The sequence below is a fragment of the Photinus pyralis genome, unplaced genomic scaffold (genome assembly GCF_008802855.1).
Source record: "Photinus pyralis isolate 1611_PpyrPB1 unplaced genomic scaffold, Ppyr1.3 Ppyr1.4_LG3a, whole genome shotgun sequence".
In the NCBI taxonomy this organism is placed as follows: domain Eukaryota; kingdom Metazoa; phylum Arthropoda; class Insecta; order Coleoptera; family Lampyridae; genus Photinus; species Photinus pyralis.
Window position 1 is genome coordinate 2615023 of NW_022170509.1, and position 25718 is coordinate 2640740.

At 38.0% G+C, this 25718-nt stretch overlaps 1 protein-coding gene across 4 annotated transcripts; it reads right to left on the minus strand.

The window, feature by feature from the left end:
* On the minus strand, positions 1–25630 carry LOC116165254 (la-related protein 1). 4 transcript variants are annotated; one of them, XM_031479527.1, is made up of 16 exons: positions 25406–25630; positions 24708–25361; positions 14440–14496; positions 13992–14390; positions 10090–10220; positions 9842–10034; positions 9579–9768; positions 9256–9529; positions 8996–9206; positions 8816–8950; positions 7897–8159; positions 5022–5191; positions 4587–4975; positions 3421–3590; positions 3208–3371; positions 1–178 (listed from the first exon to the last, which is right to left on the minus strand). In XM_031479527.1, the coding sequence occupies exons 2-16, from the start codon at positions 25320–25322 to the stop codon at positions 168–170; spliced, it is 3372 nt and encodes a 1123-aa protein (XP_031335387.1). In that variant the 5' UTR covers positions 25323–25361; positions 25406–25630; the 3' UTR covers positions 1–167. The 4 variants fall into 4 exon arrangements, with proteins under 4 accessions (XP_031335387.1, XP_031335386.1, XP_031335389.1 ...); XM_031479526.1 differs by having other exon boundaries at positions 5022–5194; positions 25406–25629; XM_031479529.1 differs by lacking the exons at positions 24708–25361; positions 25406–25630 and adding an exon at positions 16172–16322 and having other exon boundaries at positions 5022–5194.
* Positions 25631–25718: the final 88 nt, after the last annotated feature.

Consider the following 25718-nt stretch of genomic DNA (forward strand, 5'->3'; position numbering starts at 1 on the left):
ACTCGCTGTTAAACACAATACATTATAAATATATACATAACATCGCTGATTATCTGTACATGTCTCAGTGCTGTATATGAGCTACGTTTACTACTGATTTCGTATGTTTATAAAAAAATTATTATTTATCCCTACACACTAAGTTATACTCCTTGCTTGATGAATAGCTATTTTTTGTCTGTAAAAAAAATTCAATAAAAGACCAATCAAGTAGAACCAATCCTTGTTTGACAATAAGGTCTGTATACTTCATATAATAACCGAGGTAATATAATCTGCCGATTTCCAAACGCCAAAGTGAAACAAAAAGTCAATAAACTTCAGTGTGTTCAGCAGTTGAAGCATGCCAGTTAACTGATATCATTGGCGGCGTGTCATAAATTAGGGTGTGTTTATGTTGGAGCCGCGATAAGTGATAAGCGCGTCGATACTAGCAAAGCGAAGAAAAGTGTATCTCATTTTTACAATATGCGATATGCTTGTCTTTGCTAGAAGAATCTTTGGTTAAAATTTAAAAAAAATATCTACATATACACATAAGAAAGATGCATATTATTCGCCAAGATTTTTCTTGGTTGAGGTGGTATAAGATACCGAATGCAAAAAGAACGAACCAAATATTTTGAAATCTAGAAGAGTAGTTAAGGACGGCGCACGGACGGACGGATAAACTGGCCATAATAGCGTCTTCCTCAATTTGTACGCAAACAGGTAATCTGTGTAACCAATGCCCAGATAATCAAGTTTCTGCTGTAATAATAGCCATTTACTTATAAATAACAATATTAAGCATTGAATTAGGGCCCACGGGAAATCTCCCGGTATCCATACAGTCCAGTCCGGCCCTGTATACCTTGCACGAAACTGATGAGCTCAGTATGGTGTGGTCTCGGCTTTACCTCAACAAATAACCCAAATTTGACCCAAGTCAGAGGGCCGGATCAAGAGGATACGTGACTAAATAGAGGCTCAGCAACTAAAACAAATCGAGAAACTTATTGAGCGACACATAAGGAGTGAGGTTCTGGGACCTGAACCCGTCAGTAAACACCATTAACCAGGAGAATCCTGTGAACTTGCTATCCACAGAGTACTGGATGTAGTTGAAAGGGCGATCTCCTATAAGAGACTTTAGAATCGATTAAAACTGCTATAGAAAGCAAGGGAGTACATTCTACTGTGTGTACATGAATACATTCCGTGGTAAAACATAGGAAGATTAGAGCCTCGCGTAACAACGACCCTGTAGTGGTTCGGGCTAAACGAGGATGCCCACGGAGGGAGTTTTCTCTCCGCTGCCATGGTGTTTGGTGGTAGACAGACTGCTAAGGAGGTTAAGTGAGGTGGGCTACACCAGAGATACCTATTCCGATGACATAGTGATTGTGATATTTGGCAGATTTGAGGAAACATGTTAGGGAGAGGGCTTGTCTGTTAATCCAGAAAAACAAATCTCGTTCTCTTCTCACATAGAAAACAGCTGACAAAGCTAAAGGACGTTGCAATGTATGGCAGCAAGCTACAGGTAGTGAGAGAAGGATAATACTTGGGCATCACATTCGACCAGGGGCTTACCTTCAAATGGATCGTGCATCAGATGCTGATATCTAAATGAGTTGCGAGTGATCATACAAATTTTCATGTCTGAGCTTGTGACTGAACTCATGTGTATGCTGGGGTATAGTGTGTGTGTACGTGAAAAGGTTATGTACAGGGTGTCCCATTAATAATGGTCACAGGGCATATCTATGGAACCGTTAATTGCACCGCTTCGGGTAAAAAATTTTGTTAACAAAAGGGGCCAAGAGAAATCCCTTTCAGATACATACCTAAACAATGCCCAAACATGGCAAAGGTAATTACTATACACCTGCAGAATATCGCTCACCAGTTTGATGCGATAGATACATAAGGGATACGGCGTGAACACGGTTTATTATTTTTATTTATTATAGATTCTTAAAAGTAATAATACAGTATAACCCTGTAAATTACCATTATCCCGGTGTATAAAATCTACTCGCTATCTATGCACAATGAATATGTACCAAAATTGCATAGTTCGTCAAGTATCTTGAACATTCCACCATCTTTGAAATGTCACGCAGACCAATATAAAGTATACAGACCTTAGTTTTACTACGGTTTCTCCTCTTTCTCATCTTCTGTTAAGGCGGCTCTGCAGTGAATGTTGAACTATCCGCAAAACAGCCAATCATTCCTTTAAGATTTTGATTTTATAATCGAATTTAAAAAAAGGGCCAATGTCAAATATTTCGGTATTAACCAACAGAATGATTGTGCGTAAACCATTTTTTAAAGTTTTTCATCTTTATTTAACTTTTTATTCATCTATCATCATTCATCACTATCAACTATAACTATAAAAAGGTCTGACAGGTCTTCTAACGCATTTATTTTGAGGAAAATTATGCATAAGGGTCACAATTTTGGAAAATCTTAAAATAAAACGGAAAGCATAACAGATCGGTATACGGAATGTAATACTAGACTGATGTAGAAATTCCTTCGACATTTGAAAGTGCAAAAAAATAAAAATCAACTTTTTAAGGTTTGAAGTTAATAAAGTTGACCATTAGTTTTTAAACACCCTGTAGAAGGGCGCTCATTGTCACGCAGCATAAAGTGAGTACTGTCGATTTTGGAATTCCTTTTGAAATTCAAGTCAACAGAGATACAGGACTCAAAAGAATAGCAGTCAAACATCAAAAATTTTGAAAAATCTTGAGTAACTTGAAAACCTTTGATGCTAGGTATAGGGAAATGTGTTATCAACCGACGTAGATTTTCATGTAGATTTCGAAAATGTAATAAAATACAGGGTGTTCTATTTAAATTAAGAACGTTGCTATCGACATCCGGTATAACCGAAAGTGAAAAAATCATATTTTTTTTCGATAGATCATAAAAAACTATGTTAGTATGTAAATTTTCAGATTTAAATTATTAATGAAAGCCTAAATACTTCGAGGTAACGGTAACGGTATTTGTCTATGACTTATGTAGTCATTTCGAAATAACGCCAGCTCAACAAATTACAAAAGAAAGAAAGGAGTTAAGGGACATTTCAATTCATATTTACTTAGGTACTAATTGCTTGGTTTGTGAATGAATCGAAATCTTAATTGACTGCAGAGCCGCCTTAAGATGAGGGCATTGAGTGATTAACAACCGACCAATACATACCTTCAGGATCTCTATGTCTCCACGATTCAATATTTGAACGAGTAACATCGGTATTAGCACGCATCCTGGGACGACACGACATTGACTGTGTTCTGGTACGATCGCCGTAACGATAACTGCCCGTAGGTGCACTCGAACCCGACTGAACATTGAACGAATCCAATCTGTAAATAAAACAATGAGAATCGCATTTAAGCGCCGCGAGACGGTTACCGTTGCCGACCGCCTGACAATTGACGTGAGTGTATACTACCGCTACGCATCCGGCCCAAGCTGTTACTAGTATGCATGGCGACACTTTCCGACATACTTCGGTTACGATTCTTTTGATGCCATTGCGATCGGCCGCCATTGTGTCTTCGCAGCATTTCGTTAATTTGAGGCTGAAATAAATAGGTTCTTGTTAAGAACGGACTTATTCGGAGAGATCCTATAAAAATTCCATTTGGAACCTTAACTTTTCTGAGCAAGTGAATTAAAACAATGTGTGGGAATCGTGTGATATCATTTTTAAGAAGCAGGCAAAACGTTCTCAGTGTTTAAATGATTGTAGCACTGACGATGCAGTAAAATCCAAAGGGGCTTTCACAACAGAAATATAGAAAAACAAATAGTCCAGTCAAATTAACTCCAAAAGTAGCCTAAACCGGATGTGTGTCACTTAACAAAACCAAGTAATAAAATCAGTTGAATCCAAAAATCATAGTACTCCAGGCCGGAAACTCCCGGAACATACTGTTATAAAAAAAAAACCAAAAATATTTTTTTTCGCATTTGATTCCGAGAGAAAAAATTAATGGCTGGATTCCTCAAGTGTTCACAGGTTCTGGAATATTTGATACAACCCTTTTGTTCTTCGTATAAAATGTTGCTATCATTATTAGTATTATAAACAAATGTTGGAAAAGGCTGTTTTAGGGTTCCACATTTTTCCATAAAAAAACAACATAATGAACGTTCTGGATCAAGTGTATCTTATAGAAAATTCGATTCTTAACAGAACCATTTCTATTCATTTTTTCCCTCAGAGCCACTCAAATTCGAAAAAAACCCGAACAGTTTTTTTTTAATGTATAACAATATGGTCAGAGATTTTCCGGCCTGGGGGATTATGATTGTCCCATTCAGTGTATTTTTTTTACATAAAAAATACACTTGGTTTCCTTGAGTGAAGTCCTACCCAACCCACAATTTGACTGGAAAAGTAAATTAACAGCAAAAAAAGAAAAAACAGAACAAAAATGTTAATACAGATGACGCAAATGAGAAAACAAATGAACACAACAAAAAAAATTGAATTTTAAAAAGGGATGAAAGAGTCTTGAAAGTAGGACAACATATAGGTAGGAGTGTAGAAAAATGAACAAATGTGTACTTACCTCGACCACCCTAAAGTCCTCGACACTTTTGAATTTCGAGAGGAACTGCTTTAAGGTCGGATTAACCTGTAGGTCGGAGCTATGTTTGTAGTACTTCAGAAACGCCCAGAACTTCTCCAAGCCGTACAGTTGGCCGTTTTGATAGTCCTTAATCGTATCTTGTTGGAAATCCTCGTAGAGATGTGGTCTGAATTTGGTCTCCAAGCCATAGGAATAAAATCTGAATAGGCACTCCAGTCCGTATCGATATCCCTTCTCTGCATCCTCAAGGGCGAGCGTCTTAAATTCGTTGTACATCGTTCGATTGAAGTTTTCTCGCAGGAAGAATGACCAAAACCTGAAGAGTGTGTTCATCTCGCTCGAATGTCCACTGCCGAATCTTTTACGATCTAAAACTTTGCATTACGTAATTGTCACGATTTTATTGTTGAATACCTTTCAAACAACGTTGCCGATATTTGTGGTAAGCTTGCTGCGTGAAAGAATTTTCTTCAAGCAGAGCGTGCGAAGGATGCTGGAAGGGGGGGAGTTGTTGTGGTACGCTACCCGACACACTGCCGGCGCTCGTGGCAAGAGTGCTTTCATTTGGACTAGTACCCATGCTACTGCTATTAACAATAATAATTAGTACGTATTGAAAGCGAACCTAATCCAATTTGGAAATATAAACACGCATACACAACAATTTCATACTTGTCATTTGGATAAAATGATTTTGCGGCGAAATACCCATCGCACTATTATTTGTTTTTGTTATTTCTTTCCTACCATCTAACTCTAAGGCTCCTCTGTAGTCAATTTGTATTTCAATGCTATTTAGACCACCAACAATACACATTTCTAACTATATTCGTTGAGTGAAAGAATTTCTATCGACCTACCGATTCTTGGAGCTCCACTGACATGGATGGCAAATTATGGAGCTTTTACGGAAGGAAAAGGATCACAATTGACACGAACATGGCTGCCACACACGATGCCATAGTAGGCCTCGGCATCGATCCCGCCAGAGATCTCGTTCTCAGCCAGAGTAAGTAATCCACCACCTGTCGATACCGAATTAATGGAGGAGGAAGGAGAAACAGTTGTGTTTAGAAAAGGAGATCGACAGAAAGGTTCTCCAATTCCAAATCAAGGTTAGTTAACTGTCAAGGTCAATGGCCCTAAAAATATTTTTTCTTATTTATTAATGTATTTTGTTGAAATTTTAACCGCAAATGCTTCTAGTAAAGTCAAACACATCACATATATTAAAAATCAGATGTGCGCATGCGCAGATTGCGCAATGCCAACTGTATGGACATATTTTCCTCAAAGTGAAAAAACGCTATTGGCTGCACTTTGTCGTCCGTCCGTCACACGTACTCCTTCTACACGACTGAATCGATTTGGGCGATATGGGGCTTATTTGAAAGGGCTTAAAAAAGTGTTGAGCACGCCAGTGACGACCCCTTAATGTTGTCATGTGAAACTGTAGACAGTTGCAAATTACCATACAAAGATTCGTGCAGATCGGTACAGTGGTACAAAAAATGTGAACGACAATGCTGGACGTGACCGGCACCTCGAAATGTGCACACCCTCTAATGTTGAACAAGGCACCGCTGTTTGTCCAGTTTGTGCAGTTGCGGAAACTGTGTGTGAAACTTGTTCCAAAAATCCTGTCTGCTGAACAGAAGCAGCGCCGTGTGGATGTTTGTCAGGATTGGCTGGCTGGAATTGATTCCGAAAACACTGGAACGAGTAATCACGTGCACTAAGTCATGGATATTCGAATACGATCCAGAAGCAAAGCGGCAGAGCACGCAATGAAGAAGGTGAGCCAAGGCCCAAAGAGCCGGATGTCCAGTACATGCAGAAGATTTCAACCGACGCCTTGAAGACGATTTCTGCAGAAGAGTTTACAAGCTGCTTTCGGCAATGGAAACATCTTGTATAGCTTCTAGGGGGGGGGGGGGGGAGTACTTTGAAGGGGGAAGTTGCTGAAAAAGCTAATGATTTTAAAATGTGGTTTTACGTATGCGTATGCGCCATGTCAAAAATTTGTTTTAACGCATGTGCAATGCTAACTTATTTAAATGAAACTTTATATGTAACTTCGTAAAATATTGTTTTGCGCATGCGCAATGCCACCGTTGAAAGCATTTAAATTAAATTTGATACACAGACACCAGTTTCAAAAATTGGTTTTGCGCATGCGCAATGCCAGCTTTCTTATTTATGAAAACATTTACATGACACACTTGGAATAAAAGTAAAATAAATACCGGCTTCAAATTACTGTTTACGCATGCGCAACGTTAATTTTTTTATATTTGTATACACTGCACTACTAGATATTTATACTAATAACTACCGTTTTTTTAAAGAATTTTTCAATAAAGTATTCCAACTGTATTTTTCGCGTATGTAGTAAACTAAGTTATTTTACAATTGACACATTTAATTTAACTATATCAAAAACTCGCACATAATACCACTTGTTGGTTTATTTGAAAGAGAATGGGGCACGGATCTCGTACCTCCCGGTATTTTTTTCCAGCCGTACCATTAATAGAAGGAAAATGCGCTCTCGTTATTTATGTTTGCATAATTAACTTGTTTCAAATATGGCGGATTGACTATAGAGGAGCCTTAACCACTAATTTTAATAAATTCACGGACGAAGGTCATTGTGATTGTTAAATTAACCCTATGCAATATTCGCTTACCCTCGCATTTGGGCTTTTTATCGTTTGATAAATGAGAAATGTGCTGGTGTAGCATCAAATATAATTGCAAAATTAATAGGAAACTATTTTCAGCAGTACACCGCTTGGGCCGTTACGTGCGGTCTCATATAGGCATCACCAGTGTGCTCTTATTATCACTCAGAAATTTGGAACGATCATTGAGACTACAAAATCCGCTTTTTGCAAATTTAATCTTCACCACCTTCTGTTAAACTTAACTTCCAATAGGGTTACATTTGTTTTCGCAGAAACAGAAGAGATGAAACTCAACTGGTTACTAGCAGTCTAATGAAAAACATTACATACTTTCCCTTTTTCCTTAAATACTGAAGTACCATGAACTGGTGGAAGTATTTTTTCATCAATTCATCTCTTATTTGCGCTATATAAATTCCTACACAAGATTTTAATGCAGATTCGAACCCTTGTCATCCTAAGCCCCTCCCCATTTGATGCTATTAATAAAGAAATCATTTTTTGTTTGTAATTAGAACGTGGGAACCCTACTTCAGACTTGTGCACCTCTTACAGCCAAACCGTGCTTGTTTATATACTCCAAATTAGAGTTCATTACTTACCCAACGGAAGACGTCCGCAATCTGTGCTCTTTGGCGTCCATAACCCAACCGACGTGATGTTCAACTGGGGGATTCATCGAGTGTTTGGTCTTGCGTTTACGTGGACTTCGCAGATCGGGCGATTTGTCTTTGACAACTGCGTAAAAACGAGTTGACTTGGCCGTTCTCGATGTTTGCCGTTTAAGTTTATTATCGGTCGTGGAGGGAGCAGCTATCGGTGCCGTCGAAGCATGTTCGCCAGTCTCTTCAGATTTGTCATTGTCCTGCACATGCAAGGTTGCTATAATGCATGATAAAGCAAACGAATAGTAACCCTCCCACTAGTGCACGCTCGAAGAATAAAAGAAACAGTGAGGGATTCAATTCATTTCAACAATTCTTAATAATTTGTTGTTTGAAAATGGTACTGGATGACGAAAAATGGTGGGCTTGCCTTATTTTTTTAGGGCTCGGGGGCATTAAAATGTACGCTAAAATCTGAGAAGAAATCAGTTTCGAATTACTCACTTTTACTATTTCGTTAGATACCTGAAGAGTGTGGTGTATGCCAAAAAACATTCCCTTCTTGGGGGAATTCTTCATCACACCAAATTCTAGAGCGGTTTGGTTAGAAAATCGCGTTTCTGCCAATTAATAATTACTAGATAAACGTGCTCGAGAAGAGGTTCATTTAAAAACTCAAAAACCGGGAGGATTACAATTTGGCCAACCCACCCCACATTCTTCCACACATGGCACAGCGCTCTAGATAGCTACTACAAGGTGCTGGACCATATGAATTTAATCAAATTTGGTGTAGGGGTATTCATGACTTTTGAGAGCAAACAAAAGAACATATGAAATAAAACAATGGTGGTGCAAACGCGCATGCGTTCTATAAACTTTAAACCTTGTCACAAACATTTGCCCCAATTTTTACCTCCAAATGTAGCGGAGGTGGAGGTGGCGGAGGAATTTCAGGATTCTGTTTTCGTGGTGCTGGCGGAACAATTTTTTCAAAAGCCTCTTGACTTATCAAGTTTACAGTCTTATAACTTCCAGAAATTGGGCGATCCTAGAACACACAATAGAAAATGAATATTGCGAGTTGTCAACATACGTAATCATCTATCTGCAAATCCTCTTCATAACGATGCAAACCATCGTTAATCGTCTTCCCAAGTTCCTGGGTCATTTTTACTCGCGTAGTCCAGTCGCCGGTGCGATCGTACCCTTCGTGCTTAGGGACGCGCGTAGATGGCGCTTGAGTGACGATCAGCAATTTGTTGATATCGCGATCGCTCACTTCATCCGCATCGTCATCCTCTAACCTAAAATTGATAATGAATTATTTCACTGTGTTTTTCACCCCATTCTCACCATTCAGTTGTAAAAGTGTTTTGGCGCCCTATTGGTACGTCCTGATCGAGCTCCTCATCAAAATGGAAATCGAGCTCTTCCCGCTCAACTCTCTGCTCCTCCTTCTTAATATCCTTTTTGGTTTTATTCTCCTTATTTTTGCGTTTCACCTCGTGCCAATTGTCATCCCTAACAATAGGCGTAACGTTTTCTTTATGTTCCTTGACGGAATTTTCGGAAACTTTCTGAGTTTTATTCTCCACCTTTTGGAGTTTCTTATCGACATCATTAGTTTCTAAAATTCGGTCAATTACTTTGAATCGAAAACCGTACGCCAAATTTACCAGACTTGTTACTCGGCACTTCATAAGGTACAAACTCGGCGACATCCGGATTGAGATTTTCAATATGTACATCTCTCAAAGGTTTCGGTAAAGGCGGTGGCGGTACTAAATGATGTATCGAAATGAAATCCGTATTGTTGTCGCCCTTATCTAATATAGGCCATTTTAACGGATCTTGTTTCGTTCTAACCTAAAAGTTGACAACGTATAAAACTAATGCGATCACACTCGGGAATGACTCGAACAAGCTGTCGTGAACCTACCTTAAATGCTGCCGAATATAATTCTAGCTTGTCAGAAGCAGAAATCGCTTCCACAACCAGTGATAAATTGTTCGTTAACGCTTGCACACGGTGAAACGACGCTATTAGGGTGATTGGTAGGTAACCTTCCGAGTCCATTTTTCTTCTCAAGAAGAAATCCCTCATTAGGTTTTCCTCACTAAAGTAGTATTCTCTGTCGAGTAAAAAAAACGTGAAAACACACCAACATGAGACGTCGGTCAACTTACATTTGTTTCTTGATATAGTCCTTCAACGTAGGATTATCAAGATTAATATAATTGTTGCTATTATAATAGTAGGTCCCCATGTATGGTACTACGAATCCTCCAGAATCAATTGCGGAACTCAAACTATCTGCCTGTAATGCAATACACATTTTTAATGTAATTAGATTTATCCTGCAAAACGGATAGATATTTTGGTGTATGGTATATCAAAGTATAGTTTCCAAAATGGAAAATGTCACCTTAGTTATATTGTAGATAGCAAATTTTCCGACATTTCGATGCATGTGCATATTTACATCATTTTACAAATAAAAATTGTATCCCGCATTGTAGCTGTTGAAGTGAAGCCACTCTCACCCCTCCCTAACACAAAAAACTCAATTTTGATTTGCTTTTTTGGATATACAGGGTGTTAATTAATATTGTAGATATTTCAGGGGACGATAGTACTTGTCAAAATAAGAAAAAAATATAAATATATGCATTGTCCAACCTGTATAACAAAAACGACACCCTTTAGACCATACCTATATTTGCATTTCTTTCTTATTTTGACAAGTATTACACCACCCCCTGAACTATCTGCATTAACACCCTGTATAGACTACCCGTGTTACTTATGTGTTACAGGAAACGTTTGAAACAGCGATTTTGATTTAAAATGTTTTAAACATTTTCATTCAAGTCCTGACACTATTCACAAAAAAAAGAGAGCTATCCTTATCCAAGAGAGAAGCGTAATACGACAGTGTCGGAAAAACTGAAAATGGCTCTAAACATCATCCAAAAAAGGTGTGGTACTACCGTTTACCTGAAGTAAATCTGAAAAAGGATATTTGGCAGAACTGAGGGTAAAACCGAAAATAATCAAAGGGCATATGGGGCAATAACAGTTCAGAAGCACCTGCAGTACATTCAAAGACTAGCCTGTCTCAGCAACATAGCAGCAACCTGCCTGTGACCTTGCAGGCCACCTGACAATTCTTAAAAATGTCTGCAAAATGTCGGCTACTCACTATGAAACATATTGTCAATATCACCTATGGTTTGCAATAAGAGCATTTAGGTTTGGATTTAAATTTTGCAAAAATAAGTAAAGTAGATTTTTAAAACTGTAAAAAGTGTCAAGGCACAGACAAATGGTCTTTATTGATGTAAAGAATTTATCTGGACAATTGCAGTCAACGAAATATATTTCTAACTAGTGATTTTCAATGGATTTTTGTTCTTTACCTTTTTTTTGGGAGTACAGATTTTTAATGACTATATAGTATTACATTTCTTAGCCCAACATACTTCGTATTTATTTATTATCTTTATATACTGTGCATATTTTCCTTTAGAAATATACAGTAGAACCCCACTGATTGACCTCAGTCTTGCATCATCGAGTATCTTTAATAACAGAACCAACACTGGCAAGTCCCTCCAGAAGCGGCTATGTCAGATCATAGAATAATTTCATTTTAAATTAACTGCAAGGGAGTCGTCCAAAAGGGTTATTGCAATCCCAAGGTAACAGATATTCCTCTTAACAAATAGTGGAAATGACAGGTTGATCTTTGTGAAAACTGTTAATTTGAATTGGAAAATCCTGAGTCATCACACTACCATTGTTTAAATTAATTATGTAAGCGTCATAACGCGAATGGAGATTTGATAGCCTTAATCTAGGTAAGGATAGTCATAGTGCCATTGTTTACAATCTTTTTCATTATTTATAGGTTAGTTTATATCACATGTTCCTGGCAAATTCGAGATTGATTATTATATCATCTAGTCCCTATTGCTCGCCCTATTGTATCAGGGTTCGCACCTGATTTTAGCAAAAAAATAGAGACTTGGTCTCTAATTACATATTTAAAAATAGAGACCATTTAGAGACCTTCGAGAACCAATTTCCATACAAAATTAAGCAAAAAATATTTATTTTGTAATATATGAGATACATAAAAAGCAATATCTAAACAAGTATAAATTGTGCACAACTCTTGTGAGGATAAAACGCATTTTTTTTAACCCAAATAGCTTTTTTTTGACATCACCAATGGATATATTTCTTGCAGACGTCCCAATGGCCCTTTGTGAGTACCCTCTTCCGACAATCCGTTCTCGAGGTATAAGGGAATATACCCGATCGCGATAAGAGGTCGAGGAGGAGGGCTATGGTTGGTAAAAATTAAGTCCTTTCGTTGAGACCTTTCATTAGAGTACCATGAAGGATAAAACTATTCCCCCCCCTGCCCCTCCACACCCTACTTTGATAAGAGGACAGAAAGAAGAGCAGTAGTTGGTAGAAAACGGTTGATTCGTTGAGACCAATTGGTTGTCGTATGTAAAAGTTATGTACGTTTTACTTTCAAAAACAGCATCTCAGGAAATAATTCGTGTGGGGGGCGGGGCCCTTTTAGACAGCGAAATTTGGTGGCCGTCTGGCACACCTTCAAAGTATAGGCTACCTACGGCAAAGAATTCCAGGACTACCTACCATTCTCCTAGAAGTAGTTCGAAACGGCATTTTTTTTAATTCTTAAAAAATGCGCTAAAAATGTAAAATTTCTGCGGTGTATTAATTATGAATTATACTTTTTTAACATGCAAAAGTTAGAGACTTTAGAGACCAAATATGAAAAATAGAGACTTTTAGAGACCAGCATTGAAAAAAGAGACCAATGTCTAAGAAAGAGACCATTTGCGAACCCTGTTGTATTTATATCGGAACCCAGTTATTGGGGTAAGCAAGATTAATCGTTTCAGCATATGTTTGATTTCCCCAATTTAGTTACTTTCCCGGATATCTTATCTGCACCGAAACGGTATCGTTAAGACCTGAGTACTACTACAAACTAGTAGCTTGATCTATTAAGACACCATCAAATTGGGCAAGTGTGGTGGATTCCCATCCATCATCCCGAATCACAGTGTAACCTGCTTCGAGTTTGAGTCTGCCATTTAAGAAAACATAAATGTGGTAACATTATTTATGTAAACGTGCCTTTGTTGTTAATGACTGTATCAACTATATGCGTTGGTCATTCAACATTAATTTAAGCCTACATTTTTTTTGTGTATGTTTATGCCCTTGTATTGTTGCATGTATTTAGTGTAGCGGGTATTCTGCTTGTAGGCCTATTGTCCATATTTATCAATTGTTAAGAGATTTGCTATTGCATTTATCGATTATATTCCAAAGCTAATTCCGTTACTGTATTGGTTCTCTTGAAACAAAGTCTTACAGGAACAGCTGTTCTGATTATTGTTTTGTACTTTAGTGTTATAATATTGATATTACTAAGATACAGAATTGGTTACATTAATAATTTGTTATTGAAATTAAATGATTATATATGTTAGCTATTGCTGATTATTCAGACAAGAAGCCAGAACCCACTAGTGCAGGAGCTTTGCAAACTCATATGGTCCTTCATTTTTATTTTATTTTTAGCAGGATTTTGGGCCTGTTTGGCACCCTATATGGGTTTGCAGTGGCTCTGAATTGTTTCACTCTTCCCTGACTAGCCAGTCAATCCCGTTTCCTATCCCTAAAGAATCGCTACAGTGGGCTAGTATGCGGATGATACATCCATACTAATAACTGGCACATTTGAAGCTACTCTGCGGCAGTCTTCCTCGTGGCGTATAGAGAGTTTCCTTACTTACGCTATTCTGAGGGAAATAACGGCAGTGATAATCAGGGTTGTACTGTACTACATCGCTATCTTAAAAAAGTCAGAAAAGAACTGTTATGTCGATTGACTATGGTGCATTTTGGTTATTTTAGTACAACCTTTTTAAAAGGCACATAAAACACATGGTTAGTTGGCCTTCATACAGGATATGCAAATTTCAAGTCAAGACATAAATAGACCCGGGGTCAAATGAGGGTGGTTTGCGTAACTTACCTCGAGGAAGTCAGCGGGAAAATCGAGATAATCAGAATCGCTCTGAGCTTTGCTGGACTGTCGATTCAGTTGAGTTTTTCGCGCGCGATTCTTTCCTTTACCTCGCGTCGCGGCGGAAGAGGGCCTCGTTGTACTTTTACTTCCCTTCTCCGAACTATCCTTTTCCTTTTCGGCCCGAAATTCTACGTCACTATCGCTTACGGTCGACTGCGCATCACCGGCCTTGTGTTTCTGCTGTGCTTCGCGTTTCCCTTTACTAAGGTCAATCTCTAACGGTACCCATTTGTTTTTGAGCGACTTCTTTTTCCTATCCGAAGGTTCGGCTCCCTCGGGCTCCGGTTCGCTGGAGTGTTGTTTGGTTAAGACAGGGGGATTTCCTATGGGGCTGCTTTGTTTTCTCTGCAAATATGGTGATATTACGGGAAACTGGCGCAACGGACGTACGTACCTCGGCCGAATGATCGCCCAACGTTGGCCAATCGCATATATCGGAGAAGTCGCTCGCCTGCAAATATAGCCACCATTACTATAATGATTGTAATTAATCAGCAATCAAATTTAATAGGCAGTTACAGTGCACAAAATTGAGATATCAAATGTAATTACAAAAAACAACAAAAAGTATGAATGGATTAATAAGGCTGTAAGGAGCAATTGTTTTATAATTTGGTGTAAACTTCAATTTACGATTTAATTAATAATGTAATTATTACATATATGGTTTTCGACTCACAATTCGATCATGCCAGCACGTAGGCCGTACCTGGCGCGTTCGGGTCTCTAAAGTGGAATTGCTCAACAACATTTGGTATTATGTGAAAAACAGAGAAAAACACAACATAAATAGCCAAGATCTGCCGATTGATAAGAAAAACAATTACATTTCTCTCATAACAACCCGATATCAAATTAAAAAATAATCATCAAGATTAGATAACGAAAATTTAATTCATTTTAATTTAATTGTGTGAAAAGCTCGATTTTTTCGACTGCAGTCGTTAAATACATTTGGAGATTTTTGAAATTGGGGACGTCGGTAGATGGCACCCTCATCCCTTCGGTTGACTCTGGCCACGATTTCCTGAAGTGTGTAGACAGTGATTATCGCTATCTCGGTACCCTATGACTTTGTAAATATGATTTCGGGAAATGATGCAAGAGTTTCCCAATTGAAACCCGCGCAACTTCAAGAAGCAAAAAATTATCTTCGTTTTTAAAGGGCACGGGAGATAGCCAATTTTTATCATTTGCCGATACATCCTTGTGCATTTGTAAATTGTACAAAAAAATTTTTGCGCTTTTTACCAGCAAGTGCAATCCTCGGACGCGTTGGTGCAGGGTGGCACGTTGTCACGAGTATTTTAAAATATGCGCATGTTACTTAAGAGAACACTACAAAGCGACTATTTCTGTTTCATTTAGCGCCACTAGAGAAAACATTTCGACATGTCGTTGCAAATATCAGATTTAACGACATTCCATCCGTGCTCCTTTCAAAATGCGGAAGCCGTACTGAATTAACAAGGATTAAAATTACCAAAAATTAGCATTCGGTAAGCTACGAAAATATCGACCGTAGTTTTATTTATAGAAAAAATCCACAACAAGGTAATCAAGTTCGCACGTGCTGCCTGTATTACACGCGTGGAGATCGCGAAATGTTAATCGCGTAAAAAATCAATTCATTTCCGATCGTGTAGGTAAGCGCAAGAATTTAAAAAATAGGTCGATATTGATGCCAAGTTTGAGCCTACCTACACGCGCGCGAAATTTATGGTCGTTCTCTTTTAATAAAAAAATTGCGAACATTTTGTATTGCAAGAGTGGGTGTTTATCACAACGATTTTTCGACAGAGGCCTTGATCCACATGTCACGTGCGCAAAGGGTCGACGAAGAAGATCACCATCATACTACGTTAAGAGTGAGCAACGCGAATAGTTCAATATTCAAAATACCGGACTGTTTTTTGGATAATTTTTTGAATAGCGCACCTAGAGCGGAAAGCGAATTTTATATTTATATCGCTGCGTAAATAAACACGTGCGGTCTCCCAAAAATAATTTGATAAACCGCAAAAAAAATCGTTTGTTTTATAGCCACGTTTATTTTTAAAGCTTTTTGTTGTGCGTATGACTTTGGTGCGCGATGGCCAGAATGTTTTTAATTAAAAAAGACGTACCTGGTGGTGAATGTACGTGTGCATTAGCCGGTACAGTTACGTAACTAGTATATTATATAATTTAATTTCACACGTTGGGAAACACTGTTTAAAACACACTGCCGCAAACAGCTGTCACATAGCAGATTTTTTTATCACAGCGATAAAGCGTAATGGGCGTTCTTATACAATAGAAAAATACAACAAAAATACTTAAACCAAAAAAAGTATCTTTCCTTGCGGCCTTCGCGTTTATATCTACGTTTTTAAGATAAAAAATTTATTATCATCATATTGATAAGTACCCGAAAATATTGCGAAATAGTAACCTGGAAGGCTCTCGCGCGAAACTCAACTGAGGCTACCCAAAAAATACAATTTGAGAAATATTACACATGGTCAACAAAATTTTCTTTACTTATCGCGGATGTTCCAAAGATAAGCGCAAACAACAGGCTAAACCATTCCGATAAGGTAAACGTATCCTGAATGAAATCTTATTAATACCTTTACAAAATGCCACGCGCGATGTACCACAAGAATCGACAATGGGGCCGGTGTTTTTTTGTTGATATTCGGTTAATACGCCACAGTAACGTCGCCATACAATTTTCTCTTTCTGTTCAATTACTTAATTAACTCACAATAGCCTCGATTTATTTAATATTCGCTCTAATTAACGCTATCTATGGGCCACACCGTAAAATACATATACATCGGTGTTGACCTTTGAACATCCTGTAGGTTTTCTACCTGGCGCGTTTGTCCGGACTCCGACTTGCTTGTGAAGAACGAAGATCAAACTTCAAATGAACATCCCAAGAAAATATGCGAGATCGGAGGAACGGGAAAAAAAAACCTATCTGCCCCCCACCCAACGTCCAAAATGTCAAAATGTTGGTCTACAAATTAAACATTTCAGAAGTGAATAAGTGTAATGAATACTTATGTGATAAATAGTTAAAAGAAATTTGTTGATAGAGGGGTTAAATAGTCTAATTTCTTCCAAATTTCAACAGCAAGTTGGTTTAATCGCCCACTTTCCATTTTACATATACAGTGTGTCCAAGATAAGAATGAGCAGCATGGGAAATCATGAGTCAAGGTCGGTCAAATTAGAGACGAGTTGCTTAGTAAACATTCGGAAATTCCGATCAGTTCCGAAGGTATTTGAAAAAAACCAAAATTAACCATATTCTGATGAAAAAATACTTCTTCATAAGAACTTTTTAAGCTCTACAAGATGGTGCTTACAGATTTTCACTGCGACTTTTCGTGTTTAAGAAACCATCATCAACTACGTCTTTTTGTACGGACGGAAAAAAGTACATACTGTATTGAGCAGCATTTTTGATTAGGAATGCAATGATTATGAGATCTGTTATTTAAAGGAACCATCAACGAATTATTTTGAGATTTTATCAACGCCTACTACACCAGAATGTAAAAAATAACAAGCCTTTTTTCTGACTTCAATAATAAACAATTTGGTGTTGTAGGTGTTGACAAAGTGTCAAAATAATTCATCAATGGTTCTTTTAAATGATGACTTAGCGGGAACTCTGCCCACCACCACAACAAGAGCAACAGCTGCTATATGGGCAATGAAGCTACAGAAGCATGTGACGACTAATATTGAGATGCTGCTGGGTATCTGATTCTAGCAATGCCGGATAAACGATATTACACTGGTATTGTCTACATAGGTACATAAGTATGAAAGAGAACTTTATACAAATAGCCCCCTAAAGCGGATTTAAAAAAGCGGCAGAGCATCTCTGTGTGACCCTACAGAATCCTTTTCAATGGGCTTGATGCATGTGATATATAGGTCAATTGTGCAAAGTTTGAACCGAATCGGCTCAAGCGTTTGACAATTGTTGTGTTCCCGGATAAACAGACAGACGGACACCATTGACTCCCTTATAAATCATCATCACTTTCTCTGCGGCTTAATAAACCTGTACGGCGAATGCTGTTACTTTAGGTAGACGCCTCACTGCAAAGCCGAACACTTTCCCCTTATTCAAGAACCCTGGATTGTTAAATGAAGGGTTTCTGGTCTTGGGGGCACAAAAGGAACTGTTTTCTTTGATACACGGCAAGAAAAATGTATTTATGTTCCTAGTGACCTTACAGCCCTTAGTAACTAGATGGCAGAACTGATAGAACACTGTGAGAAAAACAATAAACACTCATTATAGGGTGTGACTCAAATGCTCACCATACTGTGCTGATCTAGAGATTTTCAATCAGCACAGCGAACCCACGTTCGTAACTACCCGAAGTCAAACTATGATCGATCCCAGTCACAACGAACTGGCAAGTCCCTCCAGCAGCCACTAGGTGTCAAATCATAGAATTTCTTTTGAAATGAAATGCAAGGGAGCGATCCAACAGGGTTATCGCAGCCCACAGTAAAAGCATATTCCCCGTTACAAACATCTGCTTAGAGAAAAACTTTCCCGTTCGGGTGCTGCAGACTTGTCAGTAACCGTACCTAGCTGTCGAGTGCTGAGATCGCAATGCCTCAGGCGAACGGACGGAATTCACGCGAGTTCATGAAAAATATGGGAGTACTAAAACTCAGGGTTGGCAAATATCATGATATTTATATAAATATCAAATCGTTGGATATATATCCCATATTTGATATATATTCGATATTTATTCGAATAATGCTAATACTCGTATTTAATGCTTGATTTGAATTGGATTTATATATAGCCCATTTTCCTATGTTGCCTTCTTTTGACTGGCACTTAATGTTGATCCACACACGTTGCTTACATTTCGGCATATTTTACGCGATAAACATGAACTAAACACCAAAAAAACGCACTAAAGATTAAACTTCACTTGGACAGTAAACGTATCGCGCTGAATTGGCGAATTGCCACAGGATGACTCATGCGTCTGCCACCATGCAACGTATTTTCATTGATATTTATCATGATATATATCAACCAATATATATCATGATATATATCGTGGATATATACCACTGATATATACCATGATATATATCTGCCATCCCTGCTAAAACTATAAGGAAGGTGAGGGCACGTGAGGAACAGGGGCGGACTGGGTAACTGTGGGCCAGGTGGAATTGCATAGGTTACGGGCCATTAAAGTATTAGTGTAGTAATGATGGTGGCCGGGGGGGGTTAGCTCTGAGGTGCACCACAAAAACATGTTAAAGTACTCCTTTCTCATAAATTACCAAACAGTAAGTGTTGACATGCTTTTGTTGTGCTGTCCATTTCTAATTCCATATATAACTTATATCATCAATGCGTGTCTTACATCTAACTCTGTTCCTGATATTTGGAAAATTGCTAAGGTGGTACCTATTCCCAAAAACAGTAGCCCTACGAGTTTTAATGACTTGCGCCCTATCAGTGTACTTCCTGTATTGTCAAAGGTCTTGGAAAAGGTTATGGCTTCTCAAATATATCAGCATATTGAAAAGTATCAAATTTTACCTAAAACGCAGTCTGGATTTAGAAAAGGCCATAGTTGTGCCACGGCACTGCTAAACTTAACGGACGATATATTCGCAGCAACTGATAAAAATAAACTTTCCATATTAGTAACGCTTGACTTTTCCAAGGCCTTTGACACAATTAGTCATGAAATTTTAATAAGTTTATTACATTATGTTGGCCTAGGCTCGCATGCAAGTACATTGATGGGAAGTTATCTTAAAGATCGTAAGCAACTGGTACTAGTAAATAATACTAAATCTGATGCACTGCCAATTTGCTGTGGGGTCCCACAAGGCTCTATTCTAGGTCCTCTATTATTCACATTATACACCTCCAATTTTTACAAATGTCTACAGCACGCCAAGTTTCATCAATATGCAGATGACACGCAACTTCATTATGACTTTCCCCACGACAACATCGCTCAGGCTATTGAGCACATGAATTGTGATATTTACAGAATTGTTCGTACGTCTGAAGAACATGGATTATACATTAATCCTTCAAAGTCGCTAGCGATGTTGTTTGGAAAAAGCAATATTAGAAGTAGGTATAAGGATGCTGTAGAAATTTATGTTAAGGGCACTGCGTTACATGTTCAAGACAAAGTAAAAAATCTTGGAGTGGTTCTAGATTCTGATCTCAGATTTAAAAAGCACGTATCTGAAATGGTGAGGAAAGCCTACTTAAATTTAAAATTAATATTCAATAATGGGTTCTATCTTAGTAAACACCTTAAAATTATGCTTTGTGAGTCACTGGTTCTATCGCAATTCACTAAATTCACTTATTGTGATACTCTTTATGGATCATGTTTAGATGCTGCTGACAAATACAAGATTCAAAAAAATCAAAATTCATGCATTCGATTAATTTATGGTTTAAGGCGATATGCACATGTCTCCCACAAATTAAATGAACTAAATTGGTTAAATATGGAGAACAGGAGACTTGTGCACGCTGCCTCCTTATACCACAAAATAATTCTGAATAAATCTCCACAGTGTTTGTATGAGAAAATCAATTTCAGTACCAATACCAGGTTTTCGATGCTGATCACTCCGCCGATGCATAAAACGGTATTTTATGAGCGTTCCTATAGTTACAACATTGCCCATCTATACAATTCTCTACCAAATTCATTTAAAAAGCTTAGCCCTAAACAATTTAATTTACATGTCCAACGTTTTATACTTGACCGCCAGATCCGTAACCAATGAACACCTGATTAGGATCATATATGTATAATAACAGTAATTATATTTAATATCATTCTCGCTACGTCCATTCATAATTTTTGTATCGCACTGGTCAACAATAATTTTCATTGTTTAGTTTTTATTATTTACAATTAGAAGCCATGTGTCATCCCTTATAATGTAAGTAATATACTGGGTTAAGTGGAAGAGCAGAGGCAGTGGGTTTCACCACTGTCATCTGAACTTCGCCCAATTTAGTTACACGAAAATATATAATTTTTATTTTAATCTATTATACATTTTGTTGCAAGATGTAACTAATAAAAGACATTATTATTATTATTATTATTAGTTTTTTTTAAATTGCAGCTGATAATTAAAAGTAACAAAATATACAATCCACACGAGGTGCGTCGCCTATCATTGTATTTCAGCACTTTCATGCTACGATAAAAAATGATAAATTCATTGTAAAACACTTCAATTAAAACAGAATTTTTTAACAACCTAACATCAACCCCAATTAGAGAAAGGTGTTAATAATTTATTAATAGTGCAAGAAAATAAATACAACACATACTTATAAATTTCCAACGGGCCATTGGCAGGTGGCAATCGCCACCCGCCCCCTCGGGCCAGTGCGCCCCTGGTTATACACTGCCTTTGTTTGAGCTCCGAAAAAAACATTGTCTCAGATCGCATCGGAAAAAAAATTTTCTTATAGGACGTGGCCTATAGAATCCATAATTTCAAACAATTTCAAGATTGGGCTACTAGTTCAAAAGTTACAGCCCTTTGAATTTTTTTTCGAAATTGGTTTCTAGTCTATAACTTTGGATTGAGAAGTCTGATCGAAAAAGTACGAATTGTTTTGGATTCTACGCACCAAAATTAATAAGAAAAAGTGTTTTTCCGAGAAATTTTGGTGCAGTCGATTTTTGGTAAAAAAGGAAGGTTATACACTGCCTTTTTTTGAGGCCCGAAAAAAAATTGTCTCAGATCGACCCGGAAAACAAATTTTCTTATAGAATGTGGCCTGTAGAATCCATAATTTCAAACAGTTCCAAGATTGGGCTACTAGTTCAAAAGTTACAGCCCTTTGAATTTTTTTTTCGAAATTGGTTTCTAGTCTATAACTTTTGATTGAGAAGTCTGATCGAAAAAGTACGAATTGATTTGGATTCTACGCACCCAAATTAAAAAGAAAAAGTGTTTTCCCGAGAAATTTTGGTGTAGTCGATTTTTGGTAAAAAAGGAAGGTTATACACTGCCTTTTTTTGAGTCCCGAAAAAAAATTGTCTACAGGCCAGGTGGCAATCGCCACCCGCCCCCCCGTGCCAGTCCGCCCCTGGTGAGGAAGACATTAAATTGCAACAGAAAAATTCTCTACTTAAGAAAAGTGGTGTGTACCAAAGGAGTAGTCAGAGCACTAGGTACTGTTTGTTTGTTAGTTAAGCTAAAAATATGCCATATTGTACCGCAAAGGACAGTGCGGTTTACCACGCGCGTTATTATTCTAATTCAACATTCGAGTATATTGATCCGAAGACGTCGAAAAATGCGGGCGAGAAGATCTTAATAGCAAATTTGTGGCGTATCTAGAAATAATTAATGATTAATGTTATCAAATCCTTATGAAAAGTCCAACATTGTATTAATACCACTAACTTATTATCTACGAACGATAAGATATCATCGGCGACCTTGTGTAGTGCCATTCATTTCACAACTACAACCTGGTCTAAAATCAAATTTTTATTCTGAATGTAGTGACGAAAGCACATTATGCATTATGTGACCACGCTGCACGTGCCTCATTTTTTAAGGTAACCCCAACGGGTCCTCCGAGAGTATACCTTCGTGGTCTGGTATTTTAAGGGTGGCCAGTAGAGAAATTGCAAAATTACTCATAAATGTTAAGCTTACAATTGAACTTATACCTACCAGAATGATAATAAATCTGACCACGAATAAAAAAGAATGTATGTTCCTATGATAAAAGTTGTATGTAATTAAATATAGTGGAAATGTCCTTACTACTGCTTGCAACTTAATAATAAAGTATTACAGTTACAATACAATACTCGTTTTGAATAGGGATCGACCGATATGGCATTTTTCGCCGCTACCAATATTGGAAGAGTGCGACTCTGCATGGGCTTCACCCGCTGTGCTGGTCCCTAAGCGCGATGGTACGACTCGTGTTTGCCTAGACTACCGCCGGCATAACGCAATAACCGTTATGGACTACTTATTACACGCCACCAAAGCTCAAGTCATTACCACGTTGGATTTACGCGCCGTTCGACCGCGAAAAAACTGCGTTCATTACACCATTCGAATACAGATTTTTGGACGAATTGGCCCTATCAAAACCATTATTACTGAAGAAAGATAAGGCATGGCAATGGACCGAAGCCCAGGAAACCAAGTTCCACAATCTGATGACTCGATTAACTACCAATCACTCAAGTGGCTGAAAATGTCTATCAAGCCGCGGGCATCCATTGAACATAATGTGAAGATGTCTGTAATGAAAGAGACCTGTAATGAGAGAGATCGGTTTCCAGGCTTCGCCCTGTGTATTTTCTTTAAATTACACTTTAGGTCAAAAGTCTTTGGCAAAAATCATAAACTATAAAACCTATGATTTCATTGAAATCGTCCAAAAGTGTCTTGAAATCCCCCTTATCTAGAAATCCTGAGTACAGACCTGTGAAAAGAATAACTAACCGTATGCTAAGTGCTAAGGAGATTAATAATTGGGAAAAATCAGGAAAATTTACCTAAGCGATATTATACCATGATTTAGTTTCAAACAAAGAATACAAAACTAATAAATACATAAACAAATCATAAACTGAAAAAAACAAACATACCTACTGTTAATGTGCATAATAATAAAAACAAAAAGCATCTGTCAGAGCATTGGGCTACAATAGCCGGAGGTCGGGTGTTCAAACCTGGGCTAAGGTAAGAATTTTTCATCTGTGACAGAGATGGAAACTGTCTTAGATCAGTTTCGAGCATTCTGCCGGCTACTCAGAATTAAGTTTTCGTACAGTTTTCCCAATTCATAAGGTGAATATCAGAGTAGTATAGAACAACGAAAGACTGCAGGGGCACCTCTCAAAAAACATTATGCGGGTCACACTCTAATTGGGCGCAAGCCTGTTGAGGGCCCCGAATAAGAGAGGGATAATAAAATAAATCTACCTAGTGAGAATACATATGGGATGTATCGCTTTCAGACACATACCTAAACAATGGATGTAGACAAAATTGTCTTTATCCCCAAACCTAGCAAAGATGATTACTGTACCGAAAGCATACGGGCCCAATTGTTTAAGATTTCCCCGACGTTGCAGTGGATAAAGGCAGTAGGCAGCATATTTTTTCGGAGGAAGCTTGCTTACAGAGAAAGAAAAGTTTAGTCTCCCGCAAAAGTAAGAAAATTATTTATTACAACGTTCACTAATCTAAAAAACACAATAATAAAAAAACTCATCAAAATTAATTTCATTGTTTTTATTCCTACAGAAAGAAAAAGTCAAAAAATGCAAAAAGTTTCCCCCTCCCCACTTCAATTTCATCCTAAGGAAATTATTTAATTATCAAGACTTGGACACCCTGTACATAGACAGTCCAATGCACTTGCCCCTTTGAATATTTCTGCCGGTTGGGGTTTATAAAGTTTTTAAAATTCCATCTTTCAATGTCGATTGATAAAAAAGAATGTAAAAACTCACAATTAAATTGCTCAGTACAGCATCAATGAAATCGTCATCCACAGCAACAAGCGTTACATAAGCAATGTACCCACTTCACAGGTGGTTGGTTACCAGATAAAAACTAAATTGAAATTCTTACCTTATGGTTATATTTTCGGCGGTCCTTAGGGGCACGAACGACAGCCGGGGTAGTTTGTACATTGACATCGACCTGCTTATGGGGTAGCAAGACCCGCTTTTCGACATTTACTTCTTTGGTAGAATTCACGATACGATTCGCCTGCCACGGATTCGTCGTGGGTAAAGGTGCTTCGACATACACTTTCTTCGACTCGGGTAAAATTTCCTTGTCTTTCTGTGTCTGGGCTGTTGGCGCCGTGTTTGTGGTCTCTCGCTTGTCGGCATTACCATTCACGACAGGTTTATGGGGGTGTGTCTCCTTTAACTTCTCTTTTTTCTTTTCGTGTTTCCTTTCTTTCCGACTGTGATTGACAACCTGCGTAAAACTGTCATCGTCATCGGCCACCTCCGGAAGAGGTTGCTGATTTGGGTGAGCGGTAATTTGTAAGGAACTATTTTTAGGAGCTTTGAGAGACTTCGCTTCTATCGACTCTTCGATGTTTTCCTTGTTGCCACCGTTTTCTTTTTCGCCCTTAAAATTTAAAACTGCATGTGCATAGGAAGATCCTGATGGATCAGTCGAACCCCCATTCGATTTTGGGGTTGTGGTTGCTACAGCAAGATGTGTGGACATATCCAGGCTGTATTGGATGCTTCACGGCCACGAATTGATCTACAACCACTTAATTAGAAGCTGCAAGCAATAATAAAACGAACAATATGGAGAGTGACCATGATCACAAACGCATGGCTCTGCGATCAGACAGGCGAAAGGCGTCTATGAATTGCGTATTTATCAATTAAAATGGCACACAATAAACGAAGCACCTTCTTATCCTCAATATACAGTTTATTTAACATAAAATAACAATAACAAAAAAGTAAAATCGTCAAATTCACTACATGTAACACATGGTTTATCTAAATAGGAAAATCCTGATTGAACAACAACGATCTAGGGAATTTACTCACATGTGATCATTGTTGTTGCCAACATCCGATTCGCCGGCAAAACGGGCTGCGTTCATTA